General features: G+C 40.8%; 2 protein-coding genes across 2 annotated transcripts; one reads left to right on the top strand and one right to left on the bottom strand.

Moving 5' to 3' along the window:
• Window positions 1–309: 309 nt before the first annotated feature.
• tmem19 (transmembrane protein 19) lies at window positions 310–9,932 on the bottom strand. Its single transcript, XM_080886255.1, has 8 exons — window positions 9,718–9,932; window positions 8,778–8,925; window positions 6,319–6,432; window positions 4,025–4,162; window positions 2,594–2,670; window positions 2,334–2,511; window positions 1,677–1,886; window positions 310–597 (listed from the first exon to the last, which is right to left on the bottom strand). Exons 2-8 carry the CDS (start codon window positions 8,905–8,907, stop codon window positions 437–439), a joined length of 1,008 nt encoding a protein of 335 aa, XP_080742381.1. The 5' UTR covers window positions 8,908–8,925; window positions 9,718–9,932; the 3' UTR covers window positions 310–436.
• Window positions 9,933–17,990: 8,058 nt separating this feature from the next.
• On the top strand, window positions 17,991–22,184 carry kics2 (KICSTOR subunit 2). The gene is made up of 3 exons (XM_080886075.1): window positions 17,991–18,430; window positions 19,424–19,721; window positions 20,711–22,184. Exons 1-3 carry the CDS (start codon window positions 18,202–18,204, stop codon window positions 21,528–21,530), a joined length of 1,347 nt encoding a protein of 448 aa, XP_080742201.1. The 5' UTR covers window positions 17,991–18,201; the 3' UTR covers window positions 21,531–22,184.

Genomic DNA, 22,184 nt, shown 5'->3' with positions numbered 1-22,184 from the left:
AGCTCTGCAGACACCGTCACCAACCTTCCACCCTGCTGCCAGTTTTCTTTGTTTACGTCAAAATTACACCAGTTTCATTTCCTGATTTTATTTTATTTTTTTCACTAAATGGCAGAAACGTCATCTCATCTAAAACAAATCAGTCACATCCAGACTGAGGGGTTGGCAGTGAAGTTTAATACATCCATGGCCTCCTGAACATGTCATGTTTAAAAACACAGTGGCTTTGAGCTGATGGTGTGGGTGCAGCTGATGGTGCAGGTGTGGCTCAGTTATTAAAACCTGTCTTTTTTTGTTTTGTTTAAAAAAAAAAAAAAAAAAAAAAAAAAAGATGTTGGTCTCAGATGTTTAGTCAATGTTTGAATAACACTAATTCAGGCAGCCAGCAGGTCATAAAACAGGCAGACAACTGTGAACTTTGCTTTTTAGTGTCAGTCTATCGAGGCCACGCACCCCAGGCCAGCCCCGGCAGGATGAGCGCGATGAGGACAGAGGAGAACAGGTTGACTGCGTTGTTGTCTAAGATGGGTTTCCCGCAGATCCACTGGGTGGTGGCGGAGCTGTAGCTCACCACCTTCCCGATGCTCGCGTCAAAGCCTGAGGGGACACAGGAGAAAAGTCAGAAAATCTCTGCGTGTCACTGCACGAAAGGAAATCCCAGCTGCAGAAAACGTTACCAAAAAATTTAACTCTTTCTTTTCTTTTTCTTTTTTTTAAATTTTTTATTAGTCTGCAGATGCGGTTTACTTGTTTCAGTCAAGCTAAACAGGGACTGAGGTTTAGGAGAGCCCCTCTGAAGCTATGTTTTAATTCTGTTTAATTTTTAGTGAAATAAGTTTGAACTCCATGAGCTGGGATTTGAAGTAAAAGCTGCTTGATCTCTGAGGGCCGCTGAGTTCAATGGTTCAACTTCACTATTATAGGGAAAGAAACTGCAGAACTTCACTCTAACTGGGCATGTTTAATACTCTAAAAGGAAGCCACTCACTGTTCTCCTGCTTCCTCTGATCTCCGTATGAACGTCAAGCTTCAGCATCAGATTCAGTTCAATCTTATTTTTTACAGCAGCAAATCATCGAGGAGCTTCACATTGTGAGGTAAAAACCCAACAATCAGACGACACCATATGAGCAGGCACTTTGGCAACAGCGGAAAGGAAAAATCCTTACATCTGATTTATAATCAGCTCAAACTGAACTTTAATCTCATCTCTGTAACTCAGCAGTCAGACTGCAAACATTTGCTGTACGTTGCTGAGAATTGGTGTTTAAATCAAACTGATCTGTGTAAAGCTTCAGACACTGATCAATCATTGATCATGTTGTAACTGATCACACTGATGAAAAACATCTGTTGCAGCTGGATCTTGGAGATTATTGGAACAATTGAGTGAAGATGAGGCTGAAATGGAACTAAATGGATTTTAAGGGCATTTTTAAAAGAGGCTGGTTGTAATCTGATTACATTTCATATTGAAATGTGAGCCCGGATTGAGATTCAGTCAGTAAATGATGTCAAACAACATTTTAAAGGGTCAAAGTATGAACGCGACATCTGAATCTGTCTGACACATCTGGGTTTGCGAGACAGAATCCGAGGCTGTGTGGCAGATCAGGAAGTTTCTCTACGTATGCAAACACTTAACAACATTCACATGAGATCTGGCTCAAACCCACCTGAGTACTGCATGTGCGCCCCCAGGAAAGAGTCCAGCATGGACCCGAGCAGGCCGGCCACGCCGCCGTACACGACGATCGGCCACTGGGGGTCGGCCAGGTGGAGGTCGCTGACTGTTAGCAACTGCGTCACAAAGTAAGCCACACCCACTGCTGCCCCACCGAGGAAGCTGGCAACCAATCCTATGGGAGTAACGCCTCCGTTTGTTCCTGCAGGGAAAAAAAGCCCCAGAAAAATGAGGCAACTTATCTAAAAATGATTTTCAGCGCAAAAGGATGCATGATTAGGTCAACTGAAATCTAAAAAAATGATTTCATGTTTTGTTTACTGCTGATCTTCTGTACCTACAGCCTTTTAATGAGATGCCACACAGCATGAAAAGAAGTGTTCATCTGTGGACTCTCTTCAGATAAATCAATGTGACAAGTCACATTATTAATGAAGCTCACAATCACGCCTCCTCGTCCTGATGAACGGTTGTGAAAATCTAATCTGTGTGTTTGGCTTCATGGAAAAGAGTCAATTCTCAGGAGTCCTGAGCTTCACAACTTTAAAAAAACCCCAGTCTGATCTGAACTGTGCTGTGGGACTTTTCCCCTCTTTAACACAAAGTGGAACATTCACATCATTACCCCACCCTCTTACTGGCTCCTCACCTGTGGGGACTTCCTTCCAAGTGGTTATGAGTCTCGGCTTTGATAGGCTGAGGACTGGCCCCACCTCAGATGCCCAGGTGTCCCCGGTACTGCATGCGAGCGCGCCCAGTAGGGAGAGGCACATCCAGGAGGCAGAGTACTGCTTATTGAAATCGATGGGGATCTCACCTGGACCCACCTGAAGCACGAGCAGGAAATGAATAACTTTACTAACATTACACTCACACAGAGCAGCTTATTTCCTGTGCTTCTCAGTTTACCTCGATCATGTAGAGCAGCGCCAGCTCAGTGGGAACACCTCCATTGCAGAAAACCTGAACCCAATTCCTCTGACCTCCTAAAAACAAGTAATTCACATTTAATTCAAACTGTTCCAGGACAACTGTTTAAGCAGCCCAGGTAAAAGGCGGTGGGTCAAGGGGAGTCACTAATCAGATGCTTCGTTTTTTTTTTCCTCAGCCACAGATCATTTAAAAAACAAACTCGTCACATTGGCCCATTAAAAAAGCAATAAATAAACATATTTAGTATAATAATGTAAAATATGTTATTAGTTTATTTAAATTTCATATGAATAAACTTAATATGCAAAATAATTAAATTTAAAGTTACATTTTCACCACTAGATGCCAGCAGATTACAGATTATGGTCAACAGAGGTCTATTTCCTAACCCCTCCCAATTAAATAGAGATCCTAGCTATGGTGGCTGCTGGACAAACGCATTTTGGCCAGCTACAAGAGATCCGAGTATTAAAGTTAGACTGTACTCCATAAAAGCTGTGACCGGAGTGCACGTTTCTACTGTTGTTTGTGAACACACTTCCTGATTTGCTGTCAGTGTACTCTGACGGCAAAGTGACCCTTTCCCCCGACAGTGAAATACGTCAGTTCACCGTTTACTTCAGCTGTGAATGCCGGGTAAGAAGCATCTGCCTTTATTTACTCTGGGAGAGGCTGGAAAACTTATCTTAGCCTATAACTAGCTGCTGTTGTTGTTGTTTATCCATCTCATGTCTGATCTGTTGACGATAAGTAATTGTGAGAATATCGGACATAAATTAGCTATTTTACGTATGTTTTCGTGTGTTAGAGCCCTGACTTCAGTTCAGGAGACGAGGCTTAAGGTGAGGAGGAAGAAGATGATATTTTATTAAGATGACTGTGATGTCTGTTACCTCTTTGTTTCAGTTTGGGGAAAGGGGATCCCTTCTCAAAAGATAAAACACAGAGCTGATTGTAAGTTTATGAGAATGCATCATTTAGTTAGAATTTTTTTATTTATTTTTTAAACACAGTAATTACGCACATATTAACTTTTTGTTAAATAAACTAAAAAAACCCTAAAAAAAACCAACAAAATGCTGTTCCCTCGCTTAGACACACCTGTGCATGTTACAGGTGTGTCTGTTAGAATTGTTGAGGATGGCAGCAAAGTTTGTTATCAGCTTTAAATTTGGTTTCTTACAAACACAAGTGCATGCACAGCTTCAGCTCCGTTTCAGTCAGTGGAGCTGCTGATGGACGCTTTACTTCACCCACAAGCTAATGGTCGGATGCTTTGTGCTGCTAGTTTGAGTAAGACATCAAAAGTGTTTTCATCTCTCATTCTCTCTGTGGCTCCGCCTCCTCACTGTGTCACAGAGCTTCCACCAGTCTCTGCAGCACCTGTGAGGCCTTTACGTCTCTCACCTTCTTTGTACTCGGCGTCGATCTTCTTCTTCTGCGCTCCTCCCCAGCGGGTCAGTCTGGAGGAGGTGATGAAGAAGGCCAGCAGAGTGGAGAAGAAGCTATAGTTTGCCATCGTCAACACAAACCCCACCAGGAGGGCTGAGGGCACAGAAACACATGTTAGCGCAAGCTCACCAGTCATTCAGAGCGTGCCGTTCTGTTGCCAAATGTTTAAAAAGAACAAACCCAGCTGAAGATGTCAAGCTTTACAAAAAAAAAACAAAACAAAAAAAAAAAAAACACCCCATAAAGATAGTTTCATTTTGCGTTTCCTGGAAGGCAGAAAAATCACCTCCCTTCTTCATATACTGTAGATCGCCTGAGCGTCACAGAGGCATCATTCAGCAGTGTAATAAATCAGATCAGTATCAGTTCTTTTCATAATTGCCTCGACTTCAGGCAGCAGCCTCGTGACTCAGTTTTCAGGATTGTGAGGTCTTTTGTGGCTCAAAGGAGCTTGCAAAGAAAAGTGTCTGGACTTCTTTAAGTTGCTTGAATGTCAAATCCATAAAAAGCAAAAATCAAAACTCTCAAGGAAAACTTCAAGAATTTAATGACTGTCACTTCACATGTGAAAACTTACAGTGCTGTGAAAAAGTAACTGTCCCCTTCCTGATTTCTTAATTTTTTGGCATATTAGTTATATTTAAATGTTTTGGATCAAACAAATTTTAATATCAGAGAAAGATAACCTGAACAAGTTCAATATCTACTTTTTAAATTATGATTTCATTTATTAAGGGAAACAGTCAACCAAACGTACCTGGCCCATGTCAAAAAGTAACTCATGAATTATTTGTAATTAACTACCGAGTTCAATTTCACTGCCTGACCTGCTGAATGAAGAAATATCTCAAATAGAACCAACACATCATGCCAGAATCTAAAGAAACAGCTGAGAAACAAAGTCATTGATTTCAATCAGTCTGGAAAGGGTTACAAAGACATTTCTAAGGCTTTGGCACTCTAGTGAACCTCTGTGATTCTTCCCAGGAGAGATTGGCTAACCAAAATTACTCCAAGAGGTCATCAACGACCCATCAAAGAACCCAGAGCAACATCTAAAGAACTGCAAGGTCACAGTTCGTGATTCAACAATAAGAAAGGGATTGGGCAAAAAATGGCAACAGTAGGAGAGTTCGAGGAGAAAAGCAGTGCTGAGCTAAAAGAACACAAAGGCTCGGCTCATATTTGGGGGAAAAAAAAATCTGGATGATACCCGAGAGTTTGTTGAAAGCATTCTGTAGATGCTAATGCAAGATTTCATCAAAATAATATCATACCAACAGTCAAACGTAGTGGTTGTGGTGTGATGGTTTGAGGCTGCTTTAGGATGCTTAATGGAGCCATGAAATCTGCTCTATACCAGAAAATCCTGAATGAATGATGGGAGCAAATGCTTTTTCACAGAACTGTAAACAAATTCCACAAAATAAACATCAAATGGAAGATATCAGCAGTAAGCTGAATATTTCAAACTAAAGACAGCAACGTGAGACGTGTGGAAAAATTCCCTCTGCTTGTCTGTTACACATATTTTCACAACTTTATCGAATTCAGGCTCTGGTTTACATTACAAGTACCGATTCAGGAATGAAAAGGTATCTAATGTGAGAATTGAGTCCGTTCATGGGGCGATTTTGTGACAACATTAATGTGGATTATGAGTTTTAGATCTTTAAAGTCCATGACTGTGGCCAGAAATCCAGTTTTCTGCTCTTTAACTCAAGCATATGAGAACAAGTCTTCTGTGACCAACATGACTTCAGTTTAATGGGTCACATGACGAGATCTGTGCGTCATCTGCAGATTCGTAGTAAGAGGTCTAGTTGTTTTCTGGTGCGAGAGCTGGAAATGCATTACAGTCCTTGGTTTTAAATGCATCGCTTACGTCATATAATACCAAGAAAACAGGCAAAAGCAGCAGCCTGAAGAGCTTGGCGTGTTATCTGAAACTGAAAAATGGTTTGGATTTTTTAAAATGTGCCTCTTCTTGGAAAATATGTAAGTATTGGAGAATCCTCTTTATTTTAAAAGGTCATAGAATATCCCCCTTTAAAAAAAACTAACCAAAACACGCTCACCCACCACTTTATTAACCAATCACAATGAAGCAACTTAACGCAGTGTAGACACACACCAAACATCACAACTCTTCTAATGTTCACTCGAAATGACTTCATAACGGCTAAGCAGCGAGCCAGGAAGCCAAAACGACATCACGCAGGTGGGTAAAGGTGATGACAAATACTCACCGGCCAGCGCTCCCGATCGGTCCAGACTGCGTCTCTTCAGCGCTCGCATCGTCACCGTGAGGGGTACCAAGATGGAGAACAACCAACGCCACGGCGACACAGGCTGCAGCGTGCCTGAAAACAAACACACACACCAAGACTACCATCAGCACCTCTCCACCCGACTGATCGTTTGAAGGATTTACTGAAGCATGTAAAGATCCGTTTTTATTTTTAAATAAAAAAAAGTTTTTATTTAAATATTAAAAAGAAATGAGATGCACTTTTTTTTTTTAAATATAACTGATTAAACTGCAGCTGCTGCATATTATTCTGGCTTTTTCTGGCTCATTGTGGGCTTTGGAGGTGATCAACTCCAACAACAGTGTCAGGTCACTCAAAGTGTAACAATCCAGTAACTGTGTCTTAATTTAAAACCATGCAGGGACTGATTTCAGTGGGGACAGCTGTAGAAGGGAAATCTATCTGATGATGATGATTTCAAAATAAAACCGGAGAGACGTGAAATGAGCTGATGTGCTTCGATAATGTAAGCTGTTGAAATAATTTAAATGTGGCAGGTGCAGCAGGTGGAGATGAGTGCAGAAGATTTACAAGATGGTAGTGAGACCCACTGTGATTTTTTGTGTGGGGACGGTGGTACTGAGAGAAAGACTGGAGGCCAAGGTGGGGGTCTTCAGATTTTCACTGGGAGTGAGCAGGAGGAGAAGCTTAGAAATGATATGACAGACAGCTTAGGAGTGATGGAGGATATTGGACAAAGGATGATGAAGATGGAGGAGAAGGAGGAGGAAGTAGTATAAGAAGGAGAAGAAGAAGGCAGAAGAGGGGAGGAAAATCTTGGTGGAAATGCTGTAACATCTCTCGTCATTTGTGAAGCTGGTGGCCAAGCTACAAGACCTGGGGCTTCCATACAGCACCTGCATGTGGATCAACAGCTTCCTCTCGGGCCGTAGACAGAGAGTCAGAGTTGGCCATCACACATCCTCAGCCCTGAGTCTCAGCACTGGCTCACCCCAGGGCTGTGTGCTCAGTCCACTGCTCTACTCTCTCTACACACACGACTGCACTCCTCGCCACCACAGCAACATCTTTGTGAAATTTGCAGATGACACCACAGTGGTGGGGCTCATTTCCAAGGGAGACGAGTCTACGTACAGAGACGAGGTGGAGCAGCTGACGTCATGGTGTAAGGCCAATAACCTCCTCCTCAACACTTCAAAAACCAAAGAACTCATAATAGACTTCAGAAGGAAAAAGGCAGAGATCCAACCACTATTCATAAATGGGGACTGTGTAGAAAGGGTGGCAAGCTTCCGCTTCCTGGGAGTCAATATAGAGGAGAACCTTTCCTGGAGTGTGAACACCTCCGAGCTGCTGAAAAAGGCCCAACAGAGACTGTACTTCCTGAGAATTCTCAGGAGGAATAACATCACACAGAGACTGCTGGTGTCCTTCTACAGAGCCACCATTGAGAGTGTTCTAACTTACTGCATATGCATCTGGTACACTAGCTGCACAGGGGCTCAGAGGAAAGCACTCCAGGGGATCATTAACACCGCCCAAAAGATCACTGGCTGCCCTCTCCCCACACTGGAAGTTCTACACAACGCCCACTGTTTTAAAAAGGCCCAAAACATCATAAAAGACACCTCACATCCTGGCCACTCCCTGTTCGAACTGTTGCCCTCAGGCAGACGGTACAGGGCAATCAGAGCAAGGACTAATAGACTCAAACACAGCTGTTATCCAACTGCAATAACACATCTGAATACTACAAAAAAATGTCCATCACGCCACTCTTGTGTTAATCTATGCACGGTCTGAAGCATGTGTGTGGGAACGTATGTGAATGTTTTACTGTTACATCTTATTAGTATTTTAAGTATTCTATCCATTTTATTTATTGAATTTTATTGTTTTATTTATATTTTGATATTGCTAGGGATGATGCAATGATCGGGGACCATTCTTCATTTCGTTGTTCTCGTGACAATGACAATAAAGTTTCTGATTCTGATTCTGAAAATCTAATGCTTGAAGCACAAACAAATGCTCAATCACAAACATTTGAGTAACAGCACGAAACCCAAACTTTACTTATAATGTTGCTCAAAAGAAAGACCAGAGACCCTGACTCATTTTTATTCACCAAGTATGTGCACACATACAAGGAACTGAGTTTCTTCCTGACAGCTGTCAAGTTTGTCTTTCAACATACGCCTCGTGTCCTCATTGCCACGCTCTCTCTGTCCATGCATGACTGTGAAAAATGGTACTGAGGTCTGTTCAGCTTTTAACCCACTTCAGGAGAAAAAAAAAAAAAATCAAAGTTAGTGTGAAAGGTATTCAGGGCACATGGAGGGGCACATGATTTAATGGATTAACTTCCTGTTTGAAGGCAGTTTTAAGGAAAAGAAAACCCTTAAAGTGAAAACATTCCCAGGCGGACAGCTCACCGTAGAACGTGCTCATCGTGAGGGAGAGGATCCAGAAGAAGAGAGAGAGTGCCAAAGTGGCACACAGCACGATCATGTCAATCATCATGTTGATGGACTCCTTCATCAAGATGTCATTTTCAGTGTCCATGCTGAGGGACGGCCCGTGCTGCAGGACAGGAGGACAGAGTCACGTCAGTGTTTGTTAGATAGTTTCTGCTGCTGTAAGAAAACGATACTGCTACTTCAAGTTGGTCAGAACATGTTTAATAACAAAGTAAAAGTTCTCATTTTGCCTAGACTTTCATTTCTCCTTCATAACAGTGCCTCAGAGCAGAAAATATAACCCTAATACAGCCTAAACTTCTTTTTATGCTTTATTTTGCTGTATTTTGCTTGCATTGTAAAACTACACAGCATTAAGGTTTGTTATTTTCTGTATTAAGCACCTTGAAGTTACATATAATAAAATATGCTAGTTAAAAAAAATACCATTCCTTGGAATAGGTGGCACTTATAGGAATCATGTTGTGCAGAAAGAGTCACATGACATGTAAAACTCGCCTCCTGGAGCCTGAAGCAGAGAGCCCAGCTTGGTACACCTCTCAGGTAACACCCTTATGCCGCCTCATTTCAAACCTCCTGACTCTCCCCTGGCACTGGCTGACCTCAGGCTAGCCTGTACTCATCCTCCCTCTGCTCTGTTTAAATGAACTGCCTGAGAACCACTCTCTTAATTTGCCATGAAGAGAGTCATGAGGAGAGCGGAACCAAAACAAAGCGCCATCAGACCTCCCTAACATTGAAATTATACACCTAAATATGAGAACTAAGTGTTCTCAAAGCAGAATAACACTCTAAAATAATATCAAACACCGGGCTGAAGTGTCAGTTTGGTACATGGGAATATATTTAAGCGGTACTTAAAAAACTTTTTTTAAAAATACATATATAAACTCACCGTTTATCTCCTGAGCCATCACGACTTGTCGGTTACACGCCCTACTTTAACGAGAAGGTTAGCTTTCTATATTTTAAGTGGAACAACTAACAGTAGTGTTTCTTACAAATATAATTAAAGAGAAAAAGATTTTAGCAGTGAAACCAAACGGAATTCAGAAGCTCAGCTGAAGCTTCCAGGCTAAAACACCTGCCGGAGGGAGAAAACACGACGGACCCACTTCCGGCAGCCAGCCACTGAGTTCTTAAAGGGACAGTAACCCAAATTACAGCTCTTTTTGTTTTTTGTTTGTTTTAGGGTTTTGTTTTTGTTTTTTTAAATAGGTCGGCATAGGTAGAAACACGACAAAGCACAGGCGAAATCGGAATATTTCATCAATTAATAACTGTGTTTAATTGATAGCTGTATTGAAGATATTTATGAAGATATTTCTGGTTTAAAAACTTTTATAATTTCGTGTCTACTCAGAAGACATTCCAAAGGTTTCGTGTTTTAAACTAAAAAAAAAATCAAATTAAGGCAGTTGAGTCCCGTATAAAAATGAAAAAAGAAAAGAAAATACTAACGCTGCACCCCATTAGAGTCATCCATCTCAGCTCAGACTGGATAATTAAACACCCACAACGTTATTTTTAAAGATCTTGCTGAGGTGCTCATGATCCTCCTTACAATAATTTGGCAATATTTCTGGAATTTGACCAATGAGGTTCATGCCTTTTGTATATCTAGTTTTCCTGGCATGTAAAGGCATTTAAGATAAGATAAGATAAGATAAGATAGAACTTTATTAATCCCTCGGGTGGGTTCCTCTGGGAAATTCGACTTCCAAAAAAAGCACAGCAACGACCGAAGTTACAGTTACAGAATTGTTATATATATATATATATATATATATATATATATATATATATATATATATATATATATATATATATATATATATACACACACACACACACACACACACATATATATATATATAAATACAGAGACAAATATAAATAAAATATACAAAGGGGATAAATAGAATAAATAGGAATAAAAAATAAAAATACAAGTGAATTGCACATTTCAAGTATTGAGTCTATTGCACTGTTGACTATTTACAAAAAGTATTGCACAAGGTATTGTACAGTGAGGTGCAGAGGCACTACAGCTTAGTTGTTCCCTCCTTTGTCCTCCTGTTTCCCCTCCCTCTCCCCTCCAGAGAGGAGTTAAACAGTTTGATGGCGTGTGGGACAAAGGAGTTTTTAAGTCTGTTAGTTCTTGTCTTGGGGAGAAGCAACCTGTCACTGAACAGACTCTTCTGGTTGTTTATGGCTGTGTGCAGAGGATGCCTGGCATTGTCCATAATGTCCATCAGTTTCTTTAATGTCCTTTTCTCTGCCACTGTCACCAGAGTGTCCAGCTTCATGCCGACCACAGAGCTAGCCCTCCTGATCAGTTTCTCCAGCCTGGATGAGTCCCTCTTTGCTGTGCTGCTCCCCCAGCACACCACAGCATAGAAAAGTACTCCAGCAACCACCGACTGGTAAAACATCCTCAGGAGCTTCCTGCAGATGTTAAAAGACCTCAGCCTCCTGAGGAAGTACAGTCGGCTTTGGGCTTTTTTATACAGGTGCTCTGTGTTGCATGACCAGTCCAGTTTATTGTCCATCCACAGCCCGAGGTACTTGTACTTGTTGACCACCTCCACCTCCTCCCCCTCTATCTGAACTGGCAGTGGACCTTCTCTGGACCTCCCGAAGTCCACAACCAGTTCCTTAGTCTTTGAGGTGTTGAGTTGCAGGTGGTTTGTGTGACTCCATGCGACAAAATTTTACTGTGCACACATACGTGGAACTTAAAATTACATTGACGTTCGTCTTTTGGATGTTTGAAAAATCTTGAAACCGATTTTGAAACATGTGGAGCAACCCTGCAAAAATTGGTGTAATCGAGTTTTTGTAGTGTTGCTTGTTTGGATTTGCAGCTTACTCTTTAAGAAGCTGGACTCAAGTAAAACATAAGGCAGCAGATAAATAACCCTTACAGACAGACTACATGGAAAGCGATGTCCTACCGTTTGATGAAACAGAATAATATCTATAATCATTCTTGCCATTCTTCTTGGAATTTCTGAGCTTCCAATGATCTTCAAGAGCTTTAAAGCTCCGCTCAAAATGCAGCCTTTAATCTATGATCCCATGGGAAATACTTCTCTTCCTGACAGCAGAGCACAGAGAGACCTCTGTTCTTGTCTTGCATCACAGCAGAATTTTTTTTATCGGGTGTCTGATGAAAAATCAAAGATTGACACACTTAAGTCAAATCAATTATGTCCTATTGAGAATACAGTTGGAGATTTCACAAGCTTCAAATAACAAGAAGTATCTATCCACCGGTTTGATCATTTTCCCTTCAAATACCTCTGCAGTTACTGTGCGAATTATCATTTTATTGTGTGACGATTCGTGGTTGCTAGAGGATGAATCCTACCCACTCTGGTAATCCTCTGACATGGCCTTAATATTCTGTGAAATCTTCCCAACTCAAACTGATTGAAAGGCTTAAATCTTTCCACATTGTTGATCATGGTTTTCAGATGATGAACGTAGGTACAGCTGAGGTACAGCTGAAAAGAAAGGTCAGTTTACCTTCAACTCTTCTGTCCTTATTTTGGTTTATGTGGGGTGATTTACTATTTACCACTACGAATGGAAAGTCAGTCTGAGGCTCAGGGGATATTCATTGTGTCACAGGTATTTGCACATAAATTAAAGTCTAATTATAGTTGACTGTGAAGCTCAGCTCAGCTTTAACTACCACATTGTTGAGATCAGATGTATTTCTGTTCCACTGCATTTGTACAGGCTAATAAAAGTGATTCTGTATCTGCCAGCATTTTAAAAGCTTTTCTGTGTAATGAATGTGGAGCAGTTTGTACACATTACACACTTTTAATACCAGGGTTAGAACAGATTGTGTCTCATCATAAAAACACCTCGATTTTTATAAAACCCCATAAACCATTTATGATGCAGCCTGGTTTTTCTGGAAAGGACCAAAAGATGTGCCAATTATGCTCATTTCTGAGAGGGACAGCATCACCACAGCAGTGATGTAGAATAACTGTTCCATCTTCTTTTTACTAGTAACTAGTTTTTTTCTTTCCAGCATTAAAAACTTAAAAAAAAGTTTCTGCTTTTACTTGATTACGTGTGATTTTGTTACTTAATATTTTCATTTAAATGTGTGCCTTTTTACTGTATTCTATTTATTTTGATTTTACTTAATTACAATATTGTTATCAAACAGTATATATGACATAATTTCATATCTTTTTACTTATTTAAGCTCCCCCCCCCCCCCCCCCGTGTGTTTAAATGCGTTTAAATAATGTTAAAGTTCTGTATCAAAAAATACCAATCTTGGGATTTTAAAAAAGTATATTATAATTACTCTTTTTTTGTTTTGTTTTGTTGTTGTTATAATTACTTAAGTTTCAGCCAGCAGCAGAAATTGAGACTCATCAGACCACAAAACATTTTTTAGTCTTGTATTGCATAGTTTTGGTGAGGCTGTGTGAATTGTAGCCTTTGTTTTCTTTTCTATTTTTAGATGGCAAGAGTGGCACCCAATGTGGTCTTCTGCTGCTTTAGCCTGTGTGCAAAGTTTGAGTTTGCAATGCTCTTCTGCATACCTTAGTTATAACAAGTGGTTATTTGAGTTACTGTTGCTTTTTCTCCCACAGAGCTGCAGTTTACTTCATATTTTCCTCTTTTTTGGACTGTCCTCTGTAAATCCCAGACATGGTTGTGTTAGAAAATCCCACCAGATTAGCAGCTTGTGAAATACTCAGACCAGCCCATCTGGTACCAACAACCACGCCACGTTCAACCCAGTTAAAATAATGTTTTTTCTCATTCTGATATTCAGCCTGAATGTCTGCAGGTCATCTTGACCACATCTAAATGCATCGAGTTACTGCCACAGGATTGGCTGAATAAATGTTTGTGTTTGTGTTACCAAAGAGTTGAAAAAGTCTACCTAATAAAGTGGCCGTAGAGTGTATATCCAAAACTATAAAGCAAAATGATTTAATGTTTTTAACAAATTACAATAGACTAAATACTCAAAACAAGAATTTGTTTAATTATATCTTCCTCCCACTGATTCACACAGGTGCACAAACCTGCGGATAATTTACAGCTCAAATTTCTTGTAGCCTGGTCTTATGCTCCAATATTAAACCCACACACAGTCATAGTGGTGATTTAATATCAGTAGTTTATTTTGAATACACACCATAAATGTCTATCAGTCAAAAATATTAACTGAGATCAAACTATGAACACACACACACTAGGGGAGAGCTATTGAAGGAAAGAGAGATTATGCCACCTACCGAGCAGCGACGAGCGGAGGAGGATCAGAGGAGATGTGGTTTGTGCGAAACTGAAGCAGCAGTAACTTTTTAAGAGGGGGGCTAGATCCACCCCTGGAGAGAGAGAGAGCCTTAAGAGAGAATTAGAGAGAAAGACCTTATAATATTCTGTATTTCCAAGACTCATGGGAAGTGTAGTTGTTGAAAGGGACTTCAACACCATGACATGATGTTGGAGCTTAGTGAATCCTATGGGCTCAAATTGTGGTCATAAATATTTTGTACTTGTAAATCAAATGTATATTTGTGAGTATTTGAGTTTTGTAACCTTGTAAACCAAAATATGTGAAAATGTTATGCTTGTGCATCTACAGATGAGAATTTCTGGGTGTGTAAAAAAAGATTTGTGTTTGTAAAAGTATTTACACAAGTTACAATTATTTTTGTTAAGGTCTGGTTACAGATATAAAGCAAAAAACTACATGTAAAACTCTGTGCTCGGGTTCCCTGGCTGCATGTGGCTTTCAACTAACACATAGATGCAGAAACATAACATTTTTCAAATATTTTGGTTTACAAGGTTACAAAACTCAGTACACAAATATGCATTTGATTTACAAGTACAAAATATTTATGACCACAATTTGAGCACATATGAATCCCCAAAGACTCTTGGAGCAAATGAATCCTGAGGGAAATCAATGGGCAAGCCAAACTTTAAACCATAGACTGTATATAAAAGATGGGATTAGTCACTGCCAAGCCGCTTTTTTGGTACTGGAAGTGACCCTATTAGGACAGGCCTAAGTTGTTTCTTGCATCAGGCTGTAACCATATTTATGTCTGCTGGGAAGTTGGACACGTTAACATTGGAGTCTATGGCAACTGACTCACTGTTTGAAGCAGCATCAAGTGGCCACTAGAGGAACTACAGGAACTTCATCCCCTTTGATTGGTGCTTAGATTTAGTCAGGGGTGTCCCGCTCCAAGCCTCAAGGGCCAGTGTCCTGCAGGTTTTAGATATCACCCTGTGTCAACACACCTGAATCAAATGATTAGTTCATTACCAGGCCTGTGAAGAACTTCAAGACATGCTGAGGAGGTAATTTAGCCATTGAAATCAGCTGTGTTGGATCAAGAACACAACTAAAACCTGCAGGACATCTGCCCTTGAGGCCTGGAGTTGGACACCCCTGGCTTAAGTGATATTAAGGTTATATATCTTCACCAACACCCCTGACAGCAACATCAATTTTACATTTATTTTTAGTCCTTGCAACATATTTCAGGGCCCGGTTAAAAGCCAACAAGAATGAGGACATATAACAGCAATATATATGAAACAAAAACAAAAACCAATTAATATAAAACATATTCAGAGTGTTATTTAGTACAAAAAAGCACAAAACAGTTCTGTTAAATAACTGTGTCAAAAACATTAACTGTAGATAAAGTATTGGGAGGTTTTCCACAGTTTCAGCCCCACAAAAGATAACTTTAATATGCTTTCAATAATAAAAGTGAAAAATAAGTCTAAACCTGGGATTTGGTTCATTCCTGTTGTTACTTAGAGGGGATACATGATGAAAAATAGTAACGTGTAGGAAAACTGGGAAAAATATTGGCGAAAATATTTTTTTAAGTCAAAGAACAATATAACTTCACTTCTTAAAGTTATGTTGTATTTAATTTACATATTAATTTATATATTTGAACTCCTGGGATTAATAACTCATAATAATTTGTCAGTTTACTTTTGTAAATTTGACCTTTTTTTCTTGGAAATTTGAGTTTAAAAAATCTGGATTTTTATAACAAATTAAAGACAGTGAAAATAAATTAACAATAAAAGCAGGGGTGGATCTAGAAGGGTGGCATGGGGTGGCAAGTGCCACCCTAAAATGATCCCTTGCCACCCCAAGTGCCACCCCAGTTTTGCATATGACAGTGTTGTTTATTCAAATAAGATAGCATTACCAGTTTGAGCGTAGTTACAGTCAACAATGAATATAAATGCTAAAACTGAATATATTGGATAGTGTTCCTCCCCTGCACCATTAACAAATGGTTCAGCCCATAGCAGGACAGCTTTTTTCTTGTTTTCAGTAGCAAGCCATGCTTTTAATTGTGCCAGAGCATATTTTGAACAACACCATGGGAATTTCGGATTTTAAACAGGTGGTTGGTTGTTACACTCTGGAAATGGAATGAAGGTGAGTGTTATTAACCCTCTGTGGTCCACAGACACGCTGCACCTCCAAATCACATGACTGATGTAAGCTGACATAGCAACAAGCTGCAGCCACGCTGACTCTCTATTTCAGCCCACATTGAAAGTTCAGACTTTAAAGTTTTTAAATTTTAATTACAGGCCAGTAAATCCAGAGTTATGATAATATATATAAGCCACGCTCTTTACTAAATACTGTCGTCACGTTTTTGTGTGTGCGTGTTTTAAGCGTTTTCTAAGGACAGCACGAAAACAGTAAAGAAAGAGAAAAAAAACCCTATTTCTTTTTGGTGGAAAAATGCACCATGTCGACCAATTAAAAAAAATAAGTCAACACGTGGGATTTGATTGTTTAGGAAGAGGGAAAAGTTTTAGGAGTGACGGTAACGGCAGCGAGACAGAGCAAGGGAGAGAGAGAGAGCTTAGATGTGGGAGATTTGTGAAGTTTAGTGTGGAGTGGATTCTTAGTGTGTTGTGTTGTCTTGTGTAGTTGTTCTGTTGTGTAGTCGTTTTGTTTTGTGTGTCAGTGAGGGCACTAATGAATGTCACAAAGGCACATTTGCAATGTAAACACTGTCACTAAGTAGAAAACCAGCGGAGTGATACACCTCCTATTGTCAGGCCTGCCAAGTGTTGGGCCTGCAGGTTTATCCCTGTGCTGTTCTGTCTTTTGGTGGAGAAACTTTTTTTTTTACTGGCACACATCATTTGTGGGGCATCTTAGTGCGACACCTGATTGTTCTCTCATTTTAGTTTTAGTAATATTTTTAAATTCTTACACAAAATGAAAAAACAGCAGGTGTATTGGCTGCATTTTTAGATAAATAGTTAAATAGTTTACAAAATGTACAATTATATTATATTTGCATTTCAAGTTGTAAAAATTTACTCAGCATGTCTGTGGGTTTTTTTACAGTAAAAAAATACAACTAGGATTTTAAGTTCTTTGTGTGATTTCAGATCAGTAATACTAATGCCAGTGAAAAACAACTAAATTCAGTTGAGCTGAAAAGATACCAAACGAGGCAAGGGGAAAAAAATAAAATGAAACAATCTGAGGGTGAAATACAAACGTAAACTCAAAAGGAGTCAAAAATGGCCGGCTGTATTTCAGACCTCAGTGGGTTAATCCAACAAATCATGAAAATTAGGTTTAAAATTTTGTTCATGACAGTGCAGATTTCTGACAATTTGTGTAATTTAAAGCATCCAACAGTGTGATTGTTTTCTAACAAAAAACAGTGAAACTTAAGTTAGACTTGTGTTTGTAAATGAACCGCCCAATGTTGTGTAGCTTTCTGGATTTTATACTTATTGGGCTACATATTTATTTATTATACAGGCTATACAGTACATAACATCAAAACTCACATGTTTTATGTAACTAAAGTGTGTAATTATGTGGGCTACAGATAATAATTAAGTTATAGACTATATTTATATGAAAAACGTGTATACTTACTGCATTTAAATTAGTTTAACCATATGTAACCACCTACATGTGTGTTTGAAAAAAAAAAAGGCTTTGATTTTGCCACCCCATTTGATTTCTTTGCCACGCTCATGCCACCCTAAGAAAATTTCTCTAGATCCGCCGCTGAATAAAAGACCCCCTCCTCTATCGCCCCCAATTTAGGAGGTTCTTCATGAATTGACGTCCGCGGCTTTCCGTAGTGTTTACATCCGGCGTAGTCAATATGGCGTCTTGCACTTGGCCTGTTAGCTTTAAATAGACGTGTTTTAATTTCTTTGTTTCACGTTTATATTTAATGGGTTTCCTGGGATCAGTATGTAAAATTAGCCTTTTAACCACACTATTTATCAGTTGGTGTTTTTTCTTACACACACTTCCCGTTGCTAACAGTTAGCTCGGGGGTATCTGCGAACCATGGAGGTGGAGGAGCTGCGGCCCGTTCCCCGGGAGCGGGCCATCCTGGAGAGCTTCTTCGCCCAGCTCGGCATGTTTTCCTTCGACCGAGCAAAGGACTACGTGGAGCGGGAGAAGGACGGCAGCAGGAGCAGCGGGAGCATCTGGAGCGCGCTGCTGGCCGCTCTGGCTCACCTGGCCGCGGCGGAGAAGGTGTACCACAACATGACGTTCCTGGGACAGAAAATAGGTAGCTTTCTCTGCTGCTGTGGTCCCCTGTATAACTACCACCATAACACGGAGGGTGTGGTGGATTAAAGCAGATAAAATGGAGTATATATGGGGTCTGTGCATGTACTAAGGTAGAATAATTCGTCGATGTGTAATTGATTTCATTGACATTAAATGAAATTAAAATGATTTTTTAAAAAACGCGCAAATCTATGAGGGGAAAAAGTTTCAGGTGAAAATGGCATATTTGTAAGAAAAAAATTCAGGACAATGGAGCATGTTTATAAGTAAACGAAAGTCTAGGAGAAAAAATCTATTTGTAAGAAATGATAGCAAATTTAGGAGAACAATTGCAAATATGAATGTCAGTTCATGATAATAAAATGGCCTGTGGCGCTCATGCTGTGGAAGGAATGTTGGAATTGTGTGGTTCCCCTTAGAGCAAAGGGTCACTGCAATCACTACAAGTCTGTTCTGAGCATTCACCTTTAACCTGTGGTGAAATATTTCATGCGAGTGGTCTCCTTCAGAATGACACCTTCTTTAAAACGTCAAATATGGGAATGTTTTGGGAAATCTGGGTTCAGTCCATAATGGTGATTTCAGGGTTTTTACTCCTTTTTCCTGCTGTGAACATAAACATTTCTAAGTATTTATCTTTTTTTTTTTTTTTGCTCCTAATAAACAGCTTTTAAATGTAGTGCTGTGCATGCAGAGTTTTAGGTTTTATAATTTGTTTTATGTCCTCGATGGATGTCCTGCATCACACCTTGCAGAACGTTTGTTCACAACAGCTCCAACTGTTTTTATCGCTGCTTCAGTCAGAATTTTAATCCAGTCTGAGCTGAGACTTACTATGTTTTCATCTTCATTATAAGTAAGCAATGATTTCTTATTGTCCATTCTTTGTACTCAATTAAACATTTAAAACTCCAAATTTAATTTCCACCACCAGGTGGCGCTGCAGCACCTAAGTGTTTCTGTAGCTTGACACACACCCCTCTCTCTGCAGGTGGCCAGTCCTTCTTCAGCCGGAAGGACTCCATCCGCACCATCTACACCTCGCTGTACAACGAACTCAGGAAGGTGGTGATGATGGGGCGCCACGGCCAGTTGAACTCCTCCTCTTCCGCCTCCTACCTGGAGGACCTGTTATCGCACCTTTCAGAGCAGCTCTGCCACTTCATCCAGGCCCGCATGGAGATGGCTGACCTGTACGAGAAAATGCACTCACTGGGCAGCCAGAAGAATGTCAACTCTGAGGAGCTGGTCACAGTGCTCGAGGTCGTCCTCCAGAAATACAGCTCCAAGTGTGTATCTGATTACAGATTACTTTTACTGAAGAAAATCTTTTAATTTTGCAATGTAAGAGTTAAATGGAACAGTTCGAAACTACTACAACTAACATAGTTGTAGCAACTAAGACTTCCAGACCCAGGTAGTTTGGTCCTTTGATGTTGATTATAAAAAAGCGAGATTAAAAAAACCCCAAACATGTACGGTTAAGTATTTGGACAACGACACAATTTTGACACAGACCAGGTGACTGTGCATAGAAATGTCTGTAATTCCTAAACAGGTAATGCAGTATTTAAATTAAAGTCCTAGAATTAAAGCTGGAAGTCAGCACTTAAATAATTTCTTCATAGTTTAATTTAAAACCTGCTGTGGTGGTGCACACTGGCAAAAATTGTGTCATTATTCAAAAGCTTCTGGACCCAAGTGTAAAAAAACAAAGAGCGAGAGAGAAAGGGAGAGAGTGACATATTGAGGTTGTTGAAGGGAAACTTTGAGCTCAGGAATCTGGTGTTTTCCCCAGAGACGTGTCAGCAAAGTGGCGTGCTGCAGCCACAGCAGGAACAGAAAGCGAGTGAGCTGTTGACGGAGCTGCAGCGGAATGCGGCGTGACGCGCCACACGTCAACGGGTCAGCCAGCCATGAACCGGCGAGAAACTGTAACGTGCTTGCTCTCTCTCTCTGCCTTGTCAGCAGATCTGGGGGAGACGTTTGTCTCAGCTGCTTTGAGGTTTCTGCAAATTAGGCCAGAAGAGAAAATAAAGGATTCTGTCTCCTCAGAGAGATTTTATTTTGGCACCCTCAAAACTTCTTCACATTTTGCCTTTGCAGGTCTGTCAGCACTGTTCAGAAGTGATTGTTTCACTGGAGCCTCAGTGTGTGTTTGTTTCAGGCCTGGAAAAGATGAATAATGTCAGACCCAACAGGAGGAATAATGACTGACTGATGGATTGGTTCCTTCTTTACTTCCTCACCTCCTTCTCTTTCTTTTTTGCTCTTCCAGGTTTCACCATCCCATTGTGGGCCGGGTGGAGGAGGGCTTCCAGATGGAGGTGGACGTAGTGACACAGCTGCTGCGCTGCCAAGCCCAGTTGTCCGAGTGGCACTTCCTGCCCGCCCTGCTCAGCCTGCACGGTGCCAACTCCAAGCTCCTCACCTGGGGTCAGCTGTTCCAGCGGCAGAAGGAGACTCGCAAGCACCTGTTCGGAGGTCAGTCCCAGAAGGCAGTGCAGCCTCCGCACCTCTATGTGTGGCTGCAGCGCTTCCAAGCGACACTGCTCGCCAAGTTCAGCTTCTACTTTCACGAAGTTCTGAGCAAGCAGACGGTACCGGCTGACATGAGGGCGCAGACGGCCCGCACCACCCCGGACTACTACGGCAAGATCTCCACCTTCATACGCAAACACGATGCCAGCAATGTGTCGCTTGTGTTTGACAACCGCGGCTCGGAAAGCTTCCAGGGTCACGGCTACCACCACCCACACTCGTACCGGGAAGCACCGAAGGGCGTGGAGCAGTTCCCCGCTGTGGTGTCACTGCCATCGGGAGAGCGGCCGCTCACACACTGGCCCAACGTCATCATGATGATGGGAGACCGCGCCGCTGAACTCAACACTCTGGACAAAGTGGTGCACTTCTATGATGACAAGGTCCAGAGCACATACTACCTGACGCGGCCGGAGCCGCACTTTACGCTTGTCGTCATCTTTGACGGAAGGAAGTCTGAGAAGGATCTGCACCTCACCGGCTTCTTGCAGGAGATTTCTGGCTCGCTTCGGAACTCCAAGCCTTTCAGCACCCTCAAACCCGGGTCAAAGGGCTGAACTGCACATCGACAAGACGCTAAATTTTTACATGGTCCGGCGTTTTCTGTGGTCCAGCTGGCGCTTTTTGCTGCTTTCTCAGTTTGCCAAAAATGTTCCAGACCAAAGAGATTCTAGGTGCTCTGAATTTATTTGACCTGACCGTGACAGGATGACCACCACAGCACTGCTTGTGCTCAGAGCCTTTTAATTATTTGGCATCATGCGGTTTTAACAGGTTTATGTTTTAATTCGTTATACATTACATTTGTTGTGCTTAATACAGTTTAAATAAAGATTTGAAATGTAAAACAGTAAAGTTTCAATATTTACTTTTTACATATTTTTTTTGTATTATTTATTTATTTTTAATATCCTTATTTGTTTTAAACTCTTCTTTGCTGCAGCTGCTTTGGCTCCTCCCCCTGTTTGAACCAACTTTGTTCTGATTGGTTGCCTCTCACAGGACGGGACTGCAGTGCTCAGCTATGTGCTGAGATCACTACAATAAGGATATGTGACATCATTTCGAGACCAGACAGTTTAACCTGTGAAGCTTTTGGCTCACTGCACATAAAGTGATCTCATTATGTGAAACTTTGGCTATGTTTAACAGGAATATCCATCACTGGAACAGAAAGCTCAATATTTTAGAGGAGAATTAAATAAATTTTT

The sequence above is a fragment of the Rhamphochromis sp. 'chilingali' genome (genome assembly GCF_963969265.1).
Source record: "Rhamphochromis sp. 'chilingali' genome assembly, chromosome: 7".
NCBI classification, from domain to species: domain Eukaryota; kingdom Metazoa; phylum Chordata; class Actinopteri; order Cichliformes; family Cichlidae; genus Rhamphochromis; species Rhamphochromis sp. 'chilingali'.
Note: the sequence above shows the minus strand (reverse complement) of the source record. Positions and strands in the feature narration are given on the sequence as shown.

Coding starts and splice junctions, on each gene's coding strand:
- tmem19 (XM_080886255.1), bottom strand. CDS start 8,907: ATGGACACTGAAAATGACATCTTGATGAAGGAGTCCATCAACATGATG. Junction 4,163..6,318: donor CCGATCGGGAGCGCTGGCCG/GTGAGTATTTGT, acceptor CTGTGCCCTCAG/CCCTCCTGGTGGGGTTTGTG. Junction 2,671..4,024: donor CGACGCCGAGTACAAAGAAG/GTGAGAGACGTA, acceptor ACTTGTTTTTAG/GAGGTCAGAGGAATTGGGTT.
- kics2 (XM_080886075.1), top strand. CDS start 18,202: ATGGAGGTGGAGGAGCTGCGGCCCGTTCCCCGGGAGCGGGCCATCCTG. Junction 18,431..19,423: donor GTTCCTGGGACAGAAAATAG/GTAGCTTTCTCT, acceptor CTCTCTCTGCAG/GTGGCCAGTCCTTCTTCAGC. Junction 19,722..20,710: donor CTCCAGAAATACAGCTCCAA/GTGTGTATCTGA, acceptor TTGCTCTTCCAG/GTTTCACCATCCCATTGTGG.